The sequence below is a fragment of the Molothrus aeneus genome, chromosome 6, assembly GCF_037042795.1.
Source record: "Molothrus aeneus isolate 106 chromosome 6, BPBGC_Maene_1.0, whole genome shotgun sequence".
In the NCBI taxonomy this organism is placed as follows: domain Eukaryota; kingdom Metazoa; phylum Chordata; class Aves; order Passeriformes; family Icteridae; genus Molothrus; species Molothrus aeneus.
In genome coordinates this window covers 61,483,167-61,504,126 of record NC_089651.1, presented here as the reverse complement: position 1 = coordinate 61,504,126, position 20,960 = coordinate 61,483,167, and the positions used below count along the sequence as shown (strand labels likewise).

General features: G+C 45.4%; 1 protein-coding gene across 2 annotated transcripts; it reads right to left on the bottom strand.

The window, feature by feature from the left end:
* Positions 1-705: 705 nt before the first annotated feature.
* On the bottom strand, positions 706-17,983 carry POLE2 (DNA polymerase epsilon 2, accessory subunit). 2 transcript variants are annotated; one of them, XM_066551294.1, is made up of 19 exons: positions 17,894-17,983; positions 15,680-15,780; positions 14,713-14,788; positions 12,542-12,619; positions 11,772-11,865; positions 11,330-11,404; positions 10,982-11,065; positions 10,433-10,489; positions 10,006-10,054; positions 9,077-9,149; positions 8,480-8,652; positions 6,841-6,930; positions 6,626-6,680; positions 6,224-6,283; positions 6,049-6,126; positions 5,586-5,694; positions 1,793-1,969; positions 1,635-1,702; positions 706-889 (listed from the first exon to the last, which is right to left on the bottom strand). In XM_066551294.1, the coding sequence occupies exons 1-19, from the start codon at positions 17,959-17,961 to the stop codon at positions 871-873; spliced, it is 1,584 nt and encodes a 527-aa protein (XP_066407391.1). In that variant the 5' UTR covers positions 17,962-17,983; the 3' UTR covers positions 706-870. The 2 variants fall into 2 exon arrangements, with proteins under 2 accessions (XP_066407391.1, XP_066407392.1); XM_066551295.1 differs by lacking the exons at positions 706-889; positions 1,635-1,702; positions 1,793-1,969 and adding an exon at positions 3,537-3,771.
* Positions 17,984-20,960: the final 2,977 nt, after the last annotated feature.

The window sequence follows — 20,960 nt, the reverse complement described above, 5'->3', positions numbered from 1 at the left end:
CTTCATCACACATTCACTGGGTGTTATCCCAACTAAGTAGGCAGTTCAATTATCACCAGCATAACTGTATCAGCTGTTTCACTACCATGTCTAAGTTTAGTTAATAGCACAATAAAAACTGTATAGCAAAGTTACTTTCAGATTATACGTATAGAATCCAATTAAGTATTAGTGAAAAGCCAATATTATGATATGTATTTGTAACCCTGCCCTGGGCAGTGCCAGCACAGCAGGCAGGGCTGTGACACAGCTCCTGTGCCAGGGGTCCCCTCTGTGGGCACTTTGGGGTGCCCCCCCTGCTCTCCATGCCCACAAACACCTGGAGCAGGTTTGGGCTCAGTTTCACTCTTTTCCCCCACCAAAATTTCCTCCTCCCAGCCTTCTCCAGAAATTCTAAAGGATCATGTCCTTGATTTTACCACTCCTTGTCCTGTCTGCATAACAGCATCCCCAAATGGCTGCTGCTATCATAAAACACCTCACAGATCTTGCCTGGGCATTTCCCAGACAAGGAAACATCCTACTCCCATTTCCAGGCTCCTTGCAGATAACCAGCTATCCAAGTTCTCCTTATCTTTAATTCTTTTTTTTTTTAAATGCTCCTTTCCTGTTTGATACAGCTTGTTCCTCCATTTAACCTTTTTTTAATGCTTTGCCAGTTATTTTTCACTCTGACTTTACAATTTATCTAAACTGACACCAGTGTCTTTTCCTGTAAAAGTTTATTTGTGTACAAAACAAATCAGTTCTGACTTTTGACATTCTTTATAAAAAGTCCATGATATATCACAAAACTAAGGCATGTAAATAAAAAAAAAAATACAGTTGGCTTCCCATGGGTTCACTGCCTTTTTTCAGTGCCACAGAAATTCAGAGTCCTTGAAGCTTGCTGAAAATACCAAAGAAAAACAGTATTTTAAAGGTTTATTTTAAAAATAGTTCATAATGTTCCTCTATTTCTTTATCTAGGAAAGCCTTGATAATGTTTTGAACTATTTAAAGACCTAAAGTATCTCATGGTGTGGTATTTTTTATATTCAAATAGAAGTTAAATGGGCTGACCCATTATTAATTCCCTGAGAGGGCTTCTCCAACAAGGAGAAGATAAATTTATTCTTTTCCTAATGGGTTATACTATCATTATTTCAAACAGGTAAATTTTCGTCCATTTTAAGCCCTTTGATACATTTTAATACTTTTTTGGTGTTGCAACTGTTTTTTCTCCAGTCAGTGGAATGAACAAGTGCAGATTTAAAAATATGTGAAATCAAAGCCTGAAAGTGGCTCCTGGGCTTGATGATTATCACAAAATGAAGCAAAAACTGGTCCTAAATTTCATTAATTTATGTAACAACCATCATCCCCAGAAACAAATCTGCTCCCCAATTAGTTCTCTATCATTGAAAATCAGGCAGTGCAATCATCTCCTTTCACTTCTGAATTGTGCTTCCCATCACTGATATTTGAAATTTCTCCATTTATTGCTTTAGTTCTGGCCATTTGGATTTGTTGCACTGCCTAAGTATGAAGTGTGAGTTAAGCTGCTGGAACATTCAAATATTACAAATTCTATGTGGTTTTTATCTTATTTTTATGATAATCAGAAACTCAGCACATAAGAAAAACCCATTTACCTGTCTTCAACTGTCTTGTTGGAGGGGTAGAACACCTTGAAGCAAAACCCACTTCTGGGAAACGAACCCTGTGAAGGAAAAAGCGGGGGAAAAACCCCCATTAGCGTGAGGGGAATGGCAGTGCAGGGCTGAGGAAGGCGGCAGGGCTGCTCACTCACGGGGTTGATGCAGAGGCAGTCGCTGCTGGTGACAGTGAAGGGGTCGTGCTTGTCAGCGGTGACCAGCAGGTCTGGCAGCGGATAAACCCTCAGGGCGTAATCGTAGGCCCAGAACACGGGGCTGACGAACAGCGGCAGCGGGCTCAGGTGGGCCTGGGACAGAATGGTCTTCACAAACTGCAGCAACGAAAACATAACCCATAAACACTTGGTTTGAACCCTTACACCTGGGATAAAATGGGCTTCACAAACTGAAACAATGACAACATAACCCATAAACACTTGGTTTGAACCATTACACCTGGCATAAAATGGGCTTCACAAACTGAAACAACAAAAACATAACCCACAAACGCTTGGTTAGAAACATCACACCTGGGATAAAATGGGCTTCACAAACTGCAACAATGACAACATAACCCATAAACGCTTGGTTTGAAACATTACACCTGGGATAAAATGGTCTTCACAAACTGCAACAACAAAAACATAACCCATAAACATTTGGTTTGAAACATATGAAGCATTTATCTCCTGGGATAAAATGGTCTTCACAAACTGCAACAACAACAACAAAAAATGAAATAAAAAAGGAAACAAAAATAAAAACCAACCAAAAAAAAAAATCTCAAAAAAAACCCAATGACAAATACTTGGTTTTAAGCATTACGCCTGGGATAAAACAAGTTTTCACAAACTGCAAAAAACCCCCCCCCACAAATATTTGGTTTTAAGCATTTTAAGCATTACACCTGGGATAAAATGGTCTTTACAAACTACAACAAAAACAAACCCACAAACATTTGGTTTGAAACACATGAAGCATTTATCTCCTGGGATAAAATGGTCTTCACAAACTGCAACCAAAAAAACCCCAAAAAAACAAAAGGAAACAAAAAATAAACTAAAAAACAACAACAACAAAAAAAAAATCCAAAAAACCAACGACAAACACTTGGTTTTAAGGATTACCCCTGGGATAAAATGGTCCTCACAAATTGTAACAAAAAACCCCATAAACACTTGGTTTTAAGCATTACTCCTGGGATAAAATGGTCTTCACAAACTGCAACCAAAAAAAAAAAAACCCAAACCAAAAGCAAACAAACAAAAAAAAAAAAAAAACCAACCCCAAAAAACCAAAAAAAAATCCCAAAAAAAACCAACGACAAACACTTGGTTTTAAGGATTACCCCTGGGATAAAATGGTCTTTACAAACTACAACAAAAACAAACCCACAAACATTTGGTTTGAAACATATGAAGCGTTTATCTCCTGGGATAAAATGGTCTTCACAAACTGCAACCAAAAAAAAAACCCAAAAAAACCCAAAAGGAAACAAAAAAATAAACTAAAAAACAACAACGACAACAACAAAAATCCCAAAAAACCAACAACAAACCCTTGCTTTTAAGGATTACACCTGGGATAAAATGATCTTCACAAACTGCAACCAAAAAACAAAAACAAAAGGAAACAAAAAAAAATAAACTAAAATACAAACAAAACAAAAAATCAAAAAAAAACCAACAACAAACACTTGGTTTTAGGGATTACACCTGGGATAAAATGGTCCTCACAAATTGTAACAAAAAACCCCATAAACACTTGATTTTAAGCATTACTCCTGGGATAAAATGGTCTTTACAAACTGCAACCAAAAAAAAAAAAAAACCCAAACCAAAAGCAAACAAACCAAAAAAAAAAAAAACCAAAACCACAAAAAAACCCCAAAAAAACCCAATGACAAACACTTGGTTTTAAGGATTACACCTGGGATAAAATGATCTTCACAAACTGCAACAAAAAAAAAACCCCAAAACCAAACAAAAAATAAACCAAAAAAACCCCAACCCCACAAACACTTGGTTTTAAGCATTACCTCTGGGATAAAATGGTCCTCACAAATTGTAACAAAAAACCCCACAAACAATTGGTTTTAAGCATTTATCCCCTGGGATAAAATGGTCTTCACGAACTGCAACCAAAAAACAAAAACAAACAAAAAACCCCCATAAACACCTGGTTTTAAGCATTACCCCTGGGATAAAATGGTCTTTACAAACTGCAACAAAAACAAACCCACAAACATTTGGTTTGAAACATGTGAAGCATTTTTCTCCTGGGATGAAATGGTCTTCACAAACTGCAACCAAAAAAAAAAAAAAAACCCAAAACCAAACAAAAAATTAAAGAAAAACCCAAAAAAACAAACACTTGGTTTTAAGCATTACCCCTGGGATAAAACAAGTCTTCACAAACTACAAAAAAAACCCCACAAATATTTGATTTTAAGGATTACACCTGGGATAAAATGGTCGTCACAAATTGTAACAAAAAACCCCACAAAGAATTGGTTTTAAGCATTTATCCCTTGGGATAAATTGGTCTCTACAAACTGCACCAAAAAACCCCCACAAACACTTGGTTTGAACCATTTGAAGCATTTATCCCCTGGGATGAAATGGCCTTCACAAACTGCAAATAAAACCCCACAAGCTCTTGGTTTGAAGCATTTGCTGCACGCTCAGTTCAGCCCTGCACCTGTGGGTTAATAAGGAGCCTTTTTGAACCTGGAAATGTTTGGGGGTTTCTGTATCTCATTCCTGCTGATCATGAATGATTTCTGGAGTAAAGCAGTGAGCTGCTCTTTCCTTTCTTCAGTTGGGAGGTTTTGAATACACAAAAGCCTTTCTAAAGGCCAGCATTTGAAGATGCCACAATTACCTCCTCAATCAGATTCTCCAGGAGAATCTCCTTACCTGCTCCTCCAGCCCAGAAAGTACCAACACTGCTACAACTCTCATTTTTTTGGTTTTATTTTCCTTATTGCTTTCCAGTTAACCACAAGACTCACATTTAAAAAGTCTTTTCTCCCTGAACTGAAGAAACAATTTGATTCCCAGATGATTTTCCTTTCTTTGTGATAAAATTTCCCTCTTTCTTGTTTGTTTTACACTGATGGCTAAATTAAAATAGGCAAAAAAGGCAGAGCAAAAGTGGAGTATGCAAAAAACAACCAGCAGAAATTGCTGCAATTCTACATTTCCTTCCTGGAAAGCCCTGGACGAGGACAGGGAAGTGTCAGGAATGCAAATTCCACAAAACCAAGGTCCCTCAGTGTCCACGGGGTGCGCACAGAGACCCTGAGCTCAAACACCTTCCTGAGGCAAACAAACACCAAAACTCCTGCAAAACAAATAAAACCTGACTCCATCCATCACTGCAAGGAGCCAGCACCACCTGGATGGTTCTCATCCCATTATTTCAGCAAATCCCATCAGCTCCTGCTGTGCATTCCTTTAGTGGAACCACAACCCTGAGCTCACTGCTGATGGCTGAGAAGCAGAATTTCAGTTTCAGCTGAGGAGACAAAACAAGCAGATGAATTTTAGAGCAAGTGAGGAAGTGACCTGCTGCTTTACTGCAAATGGCACTGGGTAACCAGTCAGATCTTGGAAAAATGGTAATTTCCATTAAAATTTGCCTTTAGGAATCAGTGATTCTTGGCAGGACATTGAGGGCTGGCTGCTGCTATGAAGTTCTGTGTTCAAGGGCAGCTCCAGTGTGACAGAATGACCCCATCCCACCTTAAACTATCATGGTTTGAGTTATTTTGCTGTCAAAATGTAAAGAAAAATAAGAATACTAAATGCATAAATCCTTCTTACAGCCCCTCTGGGTTACTCATGCAGTGTGGCACAAGAATGAAGATCAGAGCCCCCAAAATCCAGCCCTGCTGGTCAATAAAATCAAATTCTTGGCAAAAATTGGTGAATTCAGCTCACTCACATGGTTGGGAATGTCCATGGTGCTGCTTGGGAAGCGAACACAGTTCCTGCACATTTTGTTGACCAAATCTTCCCGAAAAATAATGATTTCTTGGGTGCAGTACTGAACCCTGAGTGAAAACAGCAGTGAAATTCATTAAGGTTAACCCAAAAATGAGGAAGATGCATTAGAAAGTTGATCTCCCTCTAATACAGACAATTGAATGAAAATAATACTTTCCCTTAAGATGCTTTTCAGCAGGATTTTTATATTAAATATCCTTTTTTTAGCACTACTTCCTTTCTTCACTGATTTTTTTATGTCTTAGGGTATTTAAAACTAGTTACAATTCATGCAAGTGAAGAATTCTATTAATTTGAAAAATTTAAGGCAAATTTTCCCCAAAATCTGTAGGCTTTGAAAATTATATTTGCACATAATTTAGTTTAAAAATATTTTTAAAAAATAGCAGTTACATGGTTACCTGCAGGGATTTGTGGTGAAAACTGAAAATGGCACCAGCTGTCTGAATTCCTGAGTGATATTTTCAGCCAGGGGAGGTCTAAAATAAATAACAGAGGTATCAACAAAGACTCTTAACATCTTTAACTCAAATTTCACTCAAAATTCCAAGATGTGAGGAAGGGAAGCAAACTGACCTTGGTAAAATAGAACCAGGCCCAGGATCTTCAGGGCCAGGGACAAACACAAATCGACTACTGCAAAAAAAAACCAAAAAAACCCAAAAAAAAGAAGTTAACAAATCTCCTTTGTATAAACTGATCCTAAAAACTGGGTCTGATGTTCTGAATTCAGAGAGCAGGAGCCAGGGAAGTATCCCAGGGAGAGACCTTGGCTCCCTCAGTAGCACTTTCCATGCCCAAGCTGTTTTAGATAAAATCAAACTCACCCTGCTCGCAAACAAACCTGCAGGCCTGTTACAAAAGCAGCTTTTTATCTGATCACAGCTGCCTCACACCACAGAGAAAATAGGGTAACTCTCAGCTTCTACAAGCAATTAAAGGCTTCACAAAATAAACAGATTCCCCCTTGCTCTGTACCTTTTGTGGATGCTGGGATATTCACATATAATATCTGCCAGAGCCTTCAAAGAACCTGGGCAAAACAGGGCACAAGACCTGGTTAGAAATGAACACACCTTGGGTCAATCCCCCCTCTGCTGCAGTGCACTTAAAACAAAACAAAAAAGGATTTATTTTCTGCTCTCTTCATTTGTTTGCCATCATTATTTTAATTCAGTGCACAAGGACCTCACCTTTCAGGGACTGGATTTGATTTTTGCCATATGGTGCAGATGAAAAATTTCCACAGAAGAAAAAGCAGGTGGGAGGTGCAGAGGAATAACCTGGGAAAAGAGAGGATCTGTGAGTGTACCCATCCACTCCAGCACCTCCCAGCACTCAGCGCATCCCAGGAAAAGCAGGAACTGAAACAGCACTTCAGGCTCTGCTGCTATTCATACACCTGACTGACTTTCTTGATCCAGGCTGTTTTTAGCTCAGGAAGGGGATGGCAATGTACAAATGTCACTTTGAGGGAGCCCTGTGGCATTTACAGGCTGAGCTCCAGCAGTGTTTGTGTGCCTCCAACTCCTGCCCCAGCCACAGAATTACACCAAGTGCAATTATAAGAAATAATGCCATTTTTAAATGTATTATTGCCTCCAAGAGGAAAACAGCAAGCAGGCAGCACTGGGTTGCTATTAACCTCCCTGATCATTCCAATTTAAGGACTCTCCCAACATCCAATTCCCCCCCTGGCATTATAAAGCAACAGTAACTGGAACTGCCTGAGCAGTTTGAGGATCTGATGAGTGCTCACAACCTCACCCATTAACTGCTTCAAAGCAAAGTGGGGGGAAAAAAGAAACCTGATTCCCATCCCTGAAATAAAAATAGAAACAGCTACTCAGGCATTCATCTCACATCCCAGTTCCTCTCCATTTTCCTGACACACAGAATCACACTCGGATTTACTTCACTGCTTTTCAAAGGGCTGGTAAATGGAACAGAATTGCTTATCCCAGAGAAATGGCTCATCAATATTTTTTTCCCTTGCTCTCCCCCACAGCTGCTCGTTTAGCTGATAATTAAGAAGGTTATTACTTGCCTGTGAAAGTCTCAAAATAGCAAATGCAAGGTGTGCACCTCTGCCAGGTGAGCTCAGCACACAAACCTCCCTGACCAAAGTCCCTTCCTGCCCCCAGCACCTCCAGGCCTGGCTCAAGCCCCGTTTGCCCAGCTCTGATCCAGACACTGAACTGGTTTTGTAACTCCTGCATGACTCTGCTCATTTGTGTCCAGCTCCCTTTTGGTGAGGAGCAGCTTCCCACCCTGAATTCTGGGCTGTTTTTAAACTCACACTTCCACTGTGTCCCAGGCAGGAGGGACAAGCTGTTCCCAACCTGCTGCAATGCAAAGGAGCCATTCATAAATGCTCCTTTATGTTGCATAAATGTTTTATCCAGTGCTGTCCCCATTACTGACCCCAGGATCCTGGAATGAGTTGGGTTGGAAGGGACATTCAATCCCATCCCATCCCAGCCCTTTTCCATGGCAGGGACACCTCCCACTGTCCCAGGTGCTCCCAGCCCCAGTGTCCAGCCTGGCCTTGGGCACTGCCAGGGATCCAGGGGCAGCCACAGCTGCTCTGGCAATTCCAGCCCAGACCCTCCCAGGCAGGAATTCCCAATTCCCAATCTCCCATCTGGCAGTGGGCAGCAATGCTCATCTCTCTGAACTAAGGAATTAGCCCAGGAGGAACTTTCAGGAGCAAGGGAAACATTTTTTATCACAGCCCAGAAAATGGCTCCTGATCTAACCACTGTTTGTATTGAGAATTTATGGAAATAAATCAGGCAGACAAGGTTTAGAGTGAAAGCAGCCCTCACCTACCTGAAAACATCATGTGAAGCTTTTCCAGCACCTCTGCTTGGTCCAGCCACACGTCAGACACAAACACAAACATGGCATCCTCATTCTCTTCCTCCAGCTGCTTCAGCTTTGCAGAAGCCTTCACTGATGTTGAGGAAGGGCCTCCAAAGAAGTTGATGTTCCCATAGAAGGCTCTGCATCATTAAAATGCTCCAGTCAGGATCCCAGCATGGTTTGGGTTCAAAGGGACTTTAAAGCTCATCCCACTCCAGTGGGATGGGATCCATTCCACTTCCACTGTCCCAGGGATCCACTCTCTCAGCAACAAGGAATTTATGATTCCCGTGGAACAGTTACCTGGCTTGGCCATTGAGAAGGGTTTACATCCCAATTTCCATGAATAAGCACAACCCAAAGGCTTTTGGAAGGGTTTTTGTGCCAACAATGCAGTGCCTCTGAGCCCAGAACTGCTTCCTTAAAGTGGTATTTATTTTAAAGCATTTGGGGAGGAGGAAGAACAACATACTTGAATGTCAGAGAAATTACAAAGTAACAATGCTCTCACTTAGAAAGCCCTAGGAAAACATGGAGTGAGGCTGCCAAAAGTCACTTTTGTACCTGGTGGTAGCAGAAGGCTCGGTGGGCGGAAATCCAAAAGCGTTCACATGAAAAACTTCATCCTCATACCAGCCTAGGAGGTTTTGGAAGAGCAGAACAGCAAAAGAACCCTTGAGTTTTTCTAACAGCCTCATGTCCTAGACATTACTCAGAGCTGGCAGCCCCAGCCTCCATCAATCCCTCTCTTGTGGCAGCTCCACACAACCAGAGCAGGGAATGGGCTGGGTGGAAAAAGGGCTGAGAAGGAAAATCACCTTTTGTTTTAAAGCCCAGCCACTTCTGTGAGTGGATTTGGTGCACAGCCACAGAACAACCCCCTGGAGCACACAAGGAATGCCTGAGTTTGCTGGCCCCATCCCACTGCTCCTTGTCTCAAACCCCACTGTTGAGAACAGAAGGAACTTGGTGATTTCTTTCTTTATTTATTTATTCATCCCCGCTCTCATTTCTGCTCCCAACTTCTTCTTACAAGCATAAAACAGCCCAGAAAACAGACTGAGACTGTGCATCTTGCACAGAGGAACATTCCACATACAGAAATAGCTTTTTTTTTTTTTTTTTTTTTTGCTAAAACAAGGCTCCAGAACTGCAAGCTCTTACATCATCCTAATGAGAAGCCTCATTAAAAAGCTTTGCCAGCACACAGCAGTATTTTCAGATCATTAAATCATTCCTCTGCTTATTCCAGGCTGTCTTCCTAATCCAGTCATAACTTCTCCAAGCGTGCTGGGGCCAATCCTCAAAGCTGCTCACGTTCCCCAAAACCCCCAGATTCCTCCTCTCTGCCTCCAGAGTCACAGCAAAAGCTGAAGGCCAAAAATCTCAGTCCCAAACTCACTGATGGTCACCAAAATGAGACCTCTCTGCTCAGCCACAGCTTGAACAGAATAATTTATTACAAGCTAAAAAATAAACCCAGGCTGCTTTACCTTCTGCCAGAACAAAGGAGGATTCAGTGTATAACCCACTGTGGAACTGGTGCAGGAAGGTTAAGGAATGGATTTTTCTTAGATTCAAAGTAGGTTTTTGAACCAAAATTTGCTTTCCAGCTGGTTTAACGGATTTGGACAGCACTGAAAGTTCACAGGCTGCCTGAAGAGCCTGGAAATTCCCTGGTCCCTGAGCAGGTAAGCCCAGAGAGAGCCCAGGAACTGGAACAGGCTCTGCTTCCATGGGGAGGGAAAGTCACCATGTCCAAGGGAAAGGCAGGACAAGGAATTGCAAACAAAGGAGAAAGACAGAGCTGCAGCTCTCAGTATGGAATTCTGAATGGCCAGCACTGATTTGCTGTTCAATTTCAAATCCTGCAGGTCTACAGGAAACTCCTCCAGCTCTTCCCTCACAACAAAAGGATATTGCTTTACTAAGGTCTAGCTGGACCACTCCTGTGGGGTCTTCTAGGAAAAATTTCCCCTACAAAACAGGATTCATTAATAAAGCAAAATATACCAAACACACAAATGCTTCAATCACAAACATCTATCAGGCAGCATTTAGAAATGTTTTGGCTGGGTTTAATGTTTTAAGCTGGCAAGAACTGAAAATAATGTCATTTATAGAAAATGTATCTCAGCAGCTTCCCTGGGAGCTGCTGCAGTCGGGATTGCTGGTGCTCCCCTCCCTAAAATCACAGTCCAGGGCATTGGCAAGTCCAAACTCAGCCACTGGAAGCCCCAGCTCCTCAAGAAGGGACAAGCCAAAAAACCCTAACTGCTTCTGGTTGCTGACATAAAAATTTTATAGTGGGAAGGCAAAGAAAGACATTTCCACACACACTGGCACTGAATGCTTCTGGAAAAGTCTCTCAGAATGGGTCAGTGTGAGATATTTAAGTTTTCTCATTTTTAATGTATTACAGCACTGAATGAGCAGTGATGAGAGACCCCACAACAAAAAGGACCTCACCTCCTTGAGCTGAGTGATCATCCCAAGCACAATCACTTCTCCCACTTTAGCTGGGCTGCCCAGGAGAGTCTCTACTGTCTTCAGCTGGGGTCAAAGGCAAAGAATCCAATCAGAGTCAAATCAAACTGTCCAAACTCAAACTCCCCTGCTTGCTTTTCCCCCCAGAGCCCCACACAGGACATGGCTGTACACGAACACACAGCTGAGCCAGAGGATAGAGGCTCATCACCAAAATCAGAGCCTTATTTCTGAATGTGCCTGAGGAGAAGGTTCCCAATAGTGGCTGCTAGCACAAAGAACTGCTGTCATTATTTGGGTTAAAACTGGAAAGAACTCCCATTTTTTTACCTGGAATTTGTTCTTGCTGTCATCAGGATGAGCATCAATTGGTGAAGGAGTGAACAGCTCATGTCTGTGAGTCCTCTGCACAAACCAGAATGGAAGTGATTCAGTTTAAAAAGCAATGAGCACTGCCAAAGAGCCAGTTTGCTACAAGCACTAAGCAAAACACTTCAGAAAGTTCTTACTCCATCCAACAACTTTTAATAATTCAGTCCTTTCGACAAGAATTTACTTCCAAGAAACAGATGATCAATAACACCAGATCATAAAACTAAGCCTAAAAAATACACCGGGTAATAAAGCCTAAAAAAAGTGTCATGGAAGCATCTGTAAGGCTGCTGAAGAAGTTATTTGTGACAAGCTGGAAGGCAGAGGGTTTCTGAGGCAGAGAGCAGGGTGTATTTTTGGAAGGAGAAGCGGGATCCATCCATCCCTGAGGATTCCTGACCTGCTGCAGGATGGAGTAGCGCTCGCGGAACAGCTCGGCCTTGTCCCGGGCAGTCCCAAATAAACTGGGCCTGGGCAGGTCAGTCATGGGCAGGCTGCAAGGAAATAACACAAGCACAGTGTCAGAAGGGATACTGCCCACATCAAGATGAGTTATTGATCTAAAAACTCTGGGAGGCTGCAAAAGCTGCACCACGATTTAGGTACATTCCTGCTCAGGATCCTGTGCTTCTGCATTTCCGCCTCCATTTCACTCCCCTCTAACTCCCAGGCCTTGAGATTTATCTTCCACCCAAAGAGACCTCTGCAGAAATCCATTTTTAAAAAAGCAGTTATGCCTTTAAGCAGTTGTGGACAAAAGCATTATTCCTCCAGTTTCTCACCAGCTGCTCCTAATTTTTCTTTGTTACTGTTTGGAGCTCTCCTTAGAAACCCCCCAGGGCTTCAGGGAGCTGCAAGATACAGACTAAGAAATAAATACAGGCAACAGGCAGATCAAATTTATTAAAAAAATAAATTTAAACAGCCCAATGTGAGAAAAAAATAACCCCAAACTACCTTTGGTGATGTATGACCTTAGCCTTGCTGTCTTTTTTATTCATTAGGTGGAATAAACTTGGTTTATGGTCTTAAACTTTTATTACTTTTCTCACTCAGGCTTCAGCTGAACAGAGCCAAGAGGGAAAGATGAAAACCAGACTTATCTTATAGAAATAGAGGCTTTGTTCTTAAAACAGAAAGTGCTTGAAATTTAAAATATGAGGGACTTACGGCAGAAACTTCTTTCTTTCTGAATTATAAATAAAACGTGGAATGTCAAAGGCTCCAATAATGTTGAAAACATTTTCTCTGAAATAAGAACAGAGACAGCATTGAGTGAATGTTACCTTCCAAGCAAAACCATTCTGTGATTCCATGAAGTGGGTGAAACAAACTGACAAATATGTTGGCTAAAATGACTTTTTTTTTTGTTCAGTATCATCACCATTTCTCTTTCTATTTTATATTCTATTTTCTAGTCTATTTTCTCCTTCATCTTTTAGTTAAATAATGACAAAGACTTGTCCCTGTGATCTGAAGAGCGTTTCCCTTCAGGACCCAGCACTGACAATCTGTACATATGGATTTCTCTTCACTTCTGGAGCAGAAAATACCTACATTAAGTATAAAAAAGTACCACAAGGAAAAGTCACACTCACAGCATCTGCATCATAAAGATTCCAATGGCAAGAATTAAACCCAAATTTTCTCCACCCTGAGAGGCTGGGGGATGACAGGATCTAATTGACATGCCCAGCAAACAATCTCTTTTCATGCTTGGCATCAATGATGTGAACAGGAAAGGAAACACATCCATCAGCATCACCAAGTTCTCAGAAACTCCAGTAATTGCTCCACACTTTGTTATCACAGAAGGGAAATCAATCAGGGCTTCAAAAAACTAAACAAGAAAGCAGGAGCAGGCACCCTAGAGGAAAACTCTTCCAAAGTGCTCTCAGAAAAGAAAGGAACAAAAGCAACTTGAGATAACTTTCATCTAGAGCAAAGCAAATAAAGCATGGCCAGAAGTGCTGGTTAATATTCCACCTGCAGCACACCCAACACACAACCCCAGCAGCTGAATTCCAGAATTCCAGAATTCCAGGTTCTGTTCAGGGCCCCCTGGAGGCCCAGCCATGAGAACAAACACTCCAAGGAGCAACCTGGTGATGCCTTGTGCAGGCTGCCCTGGGGCAGAGGCTGGATGGAGTTCCAGAATAAAGCAGGGATTGATTCAAAGCATCTCCTCCATGCATCCACCCTGGGCAGCACCAGAGCCCAGCCAGGCCTGCACCCAAGATGAACCAAAATGGCCCCAAAATGCACGGCCGGGCACGGGGTCTCTCCCTGGGATCAGTTCTGCTCCATTTGCACCTTGCAGTTCATTGTCCCATTCCAGCTTTAGCCCCTGCAGTCCCACCCTGCTTGTTTTTCTCTCTCCAGCCCACGGGGTTTGTGCTCTTGGGCTGAGGTTTGGATCATTTGTCCTTGGTGCCCAGCTGGAGCAGGAATTGTTTTGTCTCCCTGCTCTGTGCACAGAGCTCAGAACTGCACAGCATCAGAACCATCCCCTGATATGGAGCCCTGACCCACCCACTAAAACAGCACAGAATGTGAAAAATAGAAAAGCTCAAACCTGAGACATCAACTCCACCCCTGCCCTGAGCAACTTTTCCATGAAGAAATGTTCCCAATATCCATCCAAACCTGCCCTGGCCCAGCCTGAGGCCGTTCCCTCTGCTCCTGTCCCTGTTCCCTGGAGCAGAGCCCGACCCCCCCGGCTGTGCCCTCCTGGCAGGAGCTGTGCAGAGCCACAAGGGCCCCTGAGCCTCCTTTGCTCCAGGCTGAGCCCCTGCCCAGCTCCCTCAGGGATTCTGCAGCCCCTGCCCGGCTCCCTCAGGGATTCTGCAGCCCCTGCCCAGCTCCCTCAGGACTTCTCCAGCCCCTGCCCAGCTCCTCAGCCTCTCCTGGGGCTCCCTGTCTCAAGCTGTGCCAAGGGAGATTCAGGTTGGATATTAAAAGAAGTTTTTTACAGAAAGGGTGATAAAGCTCTGCAATGTTCTGCCCGGGGAGGTGGTGGAGTCCCCATCCCTGGGTGTGTTTAACAAAGCCTGGATGTGGCACTGGGTGCCAGGGGTGAGTTGTTGTGCCCCTGCTCTGTGCACAGAGCTCACCATCCCATAATGTGAAGCCCAGACCCACCCACTAAAGAAAGCAGCACAGAATGTGAAAAATAGAAAAGCTGAACCCTGAGGCATCACTGGAGCAAAGGCAGCAGCAGGAGGGCAAAAGCACAACAGAGCAAGGACTGCAGACAGTGCCTGGCACTCCTGTCCCCAGGAGGAACAAGGAAATGCCAGCAGCTCCCAGAAGTCCCCAGATCATTTCTAATGTCACCCTACATGGCCTCATCCGGGGCCCGGCTGCATTCCTGGACCGCTGCTTCCACCAGGGGCTGCTCAATCATGTTGGATGACACTGGAAAGAAAAATCCCAAGGATTAAACCTGCAGCAAGGAAGGAAGTGAGTCTCCAGTATTTCACATTAAATGGCTGAGTCTCCTCCCAGGAACACACACAAATAATTCATGTAATGAATTTTCTGTAATGACACACAGATGGATCACTTAATATTGCCACCAAAAGGACACATTCCTGGGGAAAAAATACCCCAAACATGGAGAACAAGACAATTATAGTTGATGCAAAGCTGCCAAATATATCACAAATTTGTTAGAGCTGAGCTCTCACATTCTGGAGGTTAATTTGGTTCCAGAACAGTATCACAAGGATTGCTGCCTTAAGTATTCCAACACAGTTCTGGAGACAGGCACATTGTTGTTTTCATTAATTTAAACTGATAACTGAAATGAGTTTGAAGGCTTCCCCGTCCTAACAGGTAAAAATTCCTTCAAAATATTCCTTCAAAATTATTCCATTAAAATATTCCTTCGAAATATTCCTTCAAAGTCTCCCATCCATCCCTGCCCTCTGGCAGTGGGAAGCCATTCCCTGTGTCCTGTCACTCCATGTGTAAATAGCCACTTCTCTCCACTTTAACATTTAAAATTACAGTTCCAACTACAAAGATGTCCAGACAAACTTTTAGTAACTGTCACTGAGAAATGTCACTACTCTTGGAAAAGTCAGGATATTCTGCACTGCCAGCTCTTTATATGGCACAAATGTGTGCTGACAATGAAAACCTCAGTGTTTAACCAAAATAAAAGGCCAAAAAATACATTTATCTCAGTCAACCCTTTACACTACCAAGACACCTCAGTGCCTCTGCTGCCAGTCACTGTCTTTGTCTTGATGGCATCAGGAATGCCAGGAAAATTGGCTCAAGAAAAAGAAATTGTTTACTTACAAGGCTGTTTTTCAACTGCATCGATGACATTTTCAATTATATCATCAAGTTCTCCCTCACTGGTGGACTGGAAAGCTTCAGTGAGATACTTCAGGGCATCCCTAATCCCAGAGGAGAAAGCACAAAAAGCAATTAATGTTCAATAGTTGACACAAACTGTGCTGATTTTAGCAGGTGTGCACATCATCACCACATGGTTTGTGGTTAAAAAGCAGAAATAATTAGCTCTGCATAATAGCACCTTGGTTCAAGTCAAAGAAAAAAATCATTGGGATTGAAAATATCAGGGAAAAGATGTGGAGAACCTCAGCCTCACACAAAAAATTCCATGTGGGAAGGGAATTCTGGAGACCCTGTGGTTGAACCTTCTCCTGAAAGCAGGGTTTGGGTTACGCTGTCCAGGGCCCTGTGCAGCCAAGCCTTGAGAGCTTCCAGTGGGGGAGATTCCAGCACTTCTCTACTCCATCAACTTCCAAGTTTAATTACAATTTCAGTGAAGAATTAAATGTCTCTTGTCCTGTCACTGTGCATCCTTGAGAACACTTCTCATTTTTAGGAAAACTGGGATTAGCTCCTCATGAATTTTCCCTTCTTGAGGCTAAATCAACCCAAATCCTTCACATCCTCCCCATGCCAGGTTCTCTGACCTTCTAATCATGGAATCCCAAATTGGTTTGGGTTGGAAGGGTCCTTAAACCCCATCCCATTCCAAGCCCCTGCCATGGCAGGGACACCTCCCACTGTCCCAGGGTGCCCCAGTGTCCAGCCTGGCCTTGGGCACTGCCAGGGATCCAGGGGCAGCCACAGCTGCTCTGGCAATTCCAGCCCAGCCAGGAATTCCCAATTCCCAATCTCCCACCCATCCCTGCCCTCTGGCACTGGGAGCCATTCCCTGGCTCCTGTCCCTCCATGCCTTGTCCCCAGTCCCTCTCCAGCTCTCCTGGAGCCCCTTCAGGCCCTGCCAGGGGCTCTGAGCTCTCCCTGGATGCTTTTCTTCTCCAGGTGAACATTCCCAGCTCCCCCAGCCTGGCTCCAGAGCAGAGGGGTCCCAGCCCTGGAGCAGCTCCATGGATTCCTCTGGACTCACTCCAGCAGCTCCACATCCCTCATTTTGGACTCCAAATCCGGGTGCAGCCCTGAAGCTGGGATGTCACCAGAGCAGAGCTTCCAGCTCTTGCAGCCCCTTGTGCTTCCCCACAGCCTCTAGCCCAGGACCACCTCAACAGCCCCCACAGGACCTGCTCCAGTTTAGCAATATATTTGAAATAGAAGTTATTTTAATTCTCAATAACACAAGATTTGGAAATCCAGTTCTCCCCTCAACCTTAAACAAGAGTCTCACATTAAAGATAACAATTTTCTTACTCATGTTATCTGCTGGCCAACCAAACTGGCATTTTGGTGATCAGCCTGACCTTCAAAGTGTCTCAGCACATGGAACTGTGGAGTCAGGAGTTCTGCACTTGTGCCCCTCTCTAATGAAAGTATCAGGGCACTGTCCAAAATAATCACATTCCCATCCATGACAGAGAGAGAATTTAATTGATATTAACACACACCAGAAAGAAAGGGAAAGTAAGAGCAATGGGAGACCCAGTTACTTATAGATCATGACACCTTCCACTGCAAGCACGAATCCCTTTTCCTTGGCATCCCTAAATAACACATCCTATTATACTGGAAATACACCATTCCTGTCTTTGGAAATGCCATTCCTTCCTCTAGCAAAGAGTGCTGAGCACAAGACTGGCAAGTGGAACTCAGATCCCAGGGCTGTCAGGGTCAGAGGCTGACAAAAAAACCCAACCAAACACCCGGCACCAGCATCAGGGAAGGCTCCAAGGGGAGACCATGGGCAGCCTTTGGTGGCACCCAGGGTCATGAGAGGGACGGATGGACGGACGGAAGGATGGACGGACGGAAGGACGGACGGATGGAAGGAAGGGGCCCGCAGCAGCAGGACAGGCTAAAGATAGCTTTGGAGGAGCCCTCAGAGGCCTCGATGCGGCGGAAGGAGGAGGAGGTGGGAAAGGCAGCCCCGGCCGCGAGGGACGCGGAGCGGCCCCATCCCCATCCCGCACCGGCGCTCCCCGGGCCCGATCCCCGCAGGTCCGCGGCCAGAGCAGGGCCCGGGACCGGAGCAGGACCCGGGGCAGTGTCCGGGACCGGAGCAGGGTCCAGGACCGGAGCAGGGTCGGGCCCGGCGCTACTCACGGGCGCAGGACGAGCCCCCGCAGCCGGAACGCAGAGCTGAGGCGGCGCCGCAGCCGCTCGGGCTCCATGGCGGCGATGGCGCCAAACGCGGCCGGGCCGCCCCCTCAGACCGGGCCGGCCCCGCCGCGGGAGGAGCCGGGCACGGCCCCGCTCTGCCCGGCTGGAGACAGCGCCGGTGCCGGACGCGGCTTGGAGCAGGGATTGTGCCCTGAGCTGGCACTGATGGGCACCGCCGGTCCTGAGGGCAGCTCCGGGTCCCTCTTGACAGGAGACATGGAGGGGCTGGAGCGGGTCTGGAGAAGGGAGCGGAGCTGGAGCTCCAGGAGAGGCTGAGGGAGCTGGAAAGGGGCTGGAGAATCCCTGAGGGAGCTGGGAAGGGGCTGGAGAATCCCTGAGGGAGCCGGGAAGGGGCTGCAGAATCCCTGAGGGAGCTGGGCAGGGGCTGCAGAATCCCTGAGGGAGCCGGGCAGGGGCTGCAGAATCCCTGAGGGAGCCGGGCAGGGGCTGCAGAATCCCTGAGGGAGCCGGGCAGGGGCTGCAGAATCCCTGAGGGAGCTGGGCAGGGGCTGCAGAATCCCTGAGGGAGCTGGGCAGGGGCTGCAGAATCCCTGAGGGAGCTGGGCAGGGGCTGCAGAATCCCTGAGGGAGCCGGGCAGGGGCTGCAGAGTCCCTGAGGGAGCTGGGCAGGGGCTCAGCCTGGAGCAAAGGAGGCTCAGGGGCCCTTGTGGCTCTGCACAGCTCCTGCCAGGAGGGCACAGCCGGGGGGGTCGGGCTCTGCTCCAGGGAACAGGGACAGGAGCAGAGGGAACGGCCTCAGGCTGGGCCAGGGCAGCTCAGGGTGGGCACAGCAGGAATTTCCCCATGGAAAGGTTTGTCCAGCCCTGGCACAGGCTTCCAGGGCAGTGGTGGAGTCTCCATCCTTGGAAAGCTTTAAACACCGTGTGGATGTGGCATATGGGGACATGGGGCAGTGGTGGCCTTGGCAGACTCCACATTTACAGAGGGCTTTTCGTACCTCAACAATTCCCTGATTCCATAAAACACTTGCTGTGACTGACACAAGTTACAATTATCCACACTATCACTTTGTTCCTTTGTAGCTCACAATATTTCTCCCTGCTCTTTCCCTGTAGGCTCAGCACAGGCTCCTCTGCATCTCCAGTTCTCCAGAGTCTCTCACTTCAGATTTTCTTGGCACAAAACATCCATCAAACACATCTGACTGTGAATTGGTTCTGTGAGCACAGGATGCTCTCCAGGGCTGTTTTTACATAATCACAGCATCCCAGAATGGTATGGATGAGAAGAGATTTTAAAACTCATCTCATCCCACCCCCTGCCATGGCAGGGACACTTTCCACTGTCCCAGGTTGCTCCAAGCCTCATCCAAGCTGGCCTTGGACACTGCCAGGAATCCAGGGACAGCCACAGTTCCAGGATTGTGGAGCAGCTGCCTTCTCTCCAGATGGAAAACACCTGATATTTCATTCAAACACTCATCCCCATCTTTCAAAGTACAGCTTTGATTCCACAGAAGGCTCACAAAGCAACTCTTGAAAGAGTTTGATCGAAAGACTGCAGGGATATGAAGACAGACAGAAAATGTCAGCTATTTTCTGTAGCCCATTCTCAACTGCATAATTTATAATTGCTCCTCATCGGGGAGTGAGCTCATGGGTGAAGCTGCTGCTACTCTCTTCAGACAAAGAGCTGCCATCTGACAGGTCTCAGCTATTTTGGCAGGAAATATGATTCATTTTTTGTCACAGGCATGCAGCTAGGTGCACATTATAAGCCCAATTCTTACATAAGTACCTTCATTTGCTAAAATTACTGCTTATTCTCCTTCTAAGAAAACCTGATCCTGCCATTCAGCTCCTGTCTCGCCACATGAAGGAAGGTGCACCTGGAGAAGGGATGTGCCCCTTGTCCAAAAATAGTTTTCTCTGAAGCTATGACCAACCAGGGAATGCAAAGCACACTCCTACAGCATCCTGCTGGATTTGGGGGCTCTCTTAGCTTGCCTGGAGCCTCCCACCAGAGATATAAAAGTATTCCAGTGTGAGCTGCAGCCTTGTGTTCCACTGAGCCATCTGCAGCTCTGCAGACATGCCCAGATCTTTGTCTCTGTCACCTCCTGTGGCTTTGCTGGACATCACAGCAGCTGGAGAGGGACTGGAGAGAGCCCAGTGCTCCAGGATCAGCCAGCATGGATCTGCCTGGATCCATGGAATTGTTTTGTTACACTGACAAACAGCTCATTTCCAGGTCTGTCACTGCTCCACTGGCAAAATCCCATCTCCTGAGACAGCACAAGGCAGCTCTACCTGACCTAGAGATCTGTGGATAGGGTTTGTCTGCTTCCATGGCTTTTTTACCTCTTCCAAATGCTGACTCCTGCATTTTAACCACCATCCCAATGCACCAACAGTAGCTTGCCTCATTTTAAGAGTTCAGGACAGGTCCTGATCTCTGTGTCACCACTGACAGAATACCTGGAGCTGTGCCAGGGCAGGTTTGGGTTGGATTTCAGGAAAGGTTCCTCCCCCAGAGGGTGCTGGCACTGCCCAGGCTCCCCAGGGAATGGGCACAGCCCCAGAGCTCCAGGAGCTGCCAGGGATGCCCAGGGTGGGAGTGTTGGGGGTCTGGGCAGGGCCAGGAGCTGCCCTGGATGATCCCTGGGGGTCCCTTCCAATTCAGGAGAGTCTGTGATTAATATTACCAGTTTATCAATGTGGATAATTAACATCTTCCCTCCTAGATCCAACAGAGGATGTGTGTGTCCTACTCTCACAAGAAAATCCTGACAATTACTTTCTGATGCCCTTTTATAAGGTGCTAAAGTGCACGTTTCTCCCAAGTTCTACTCTACTATTTCTTAAGAGCTGTGCCTGTTTTATTTTGAAATCCATTCATTCAGCTGGACACAGAGTTCAGCTGGAACTGACTCAGTTGTTGATAAAACAGAGTAAGAACTGGAACTGTCCAGCTGTTTAATTACTATCAGGTACTATTTCATAGCTGCTGCTTCTGGCTTGTCTCACCTTCAGAGAGACAGGGAGTTCTG

Bases quoted from the DNA above. Each gene is read 5' to 3' on its own strand.
- POLE2 (XM_066551294.1), bottom strand. From the start codon at position 17,961: ATGGAGCCCGAGCGGCTGCGGCGCCGCCTCAGCTCTGCGTTCCGGCTG. The intron at 6,931-8,479 runs GTAGGTGAGGGC...CTCTTTTCCCAG, and splicing joins GCTTCACATGATGTTTTCAG to GTTATTCCTCTGCACCTCCC. The intron at 6,127-6,223 runs GTCAGTTTGCTT...TATTTATTTTAG, and splicing joins CCTGGTTCTATTTTACCAAG to ACCTCCCCTGGCTGAAAATA.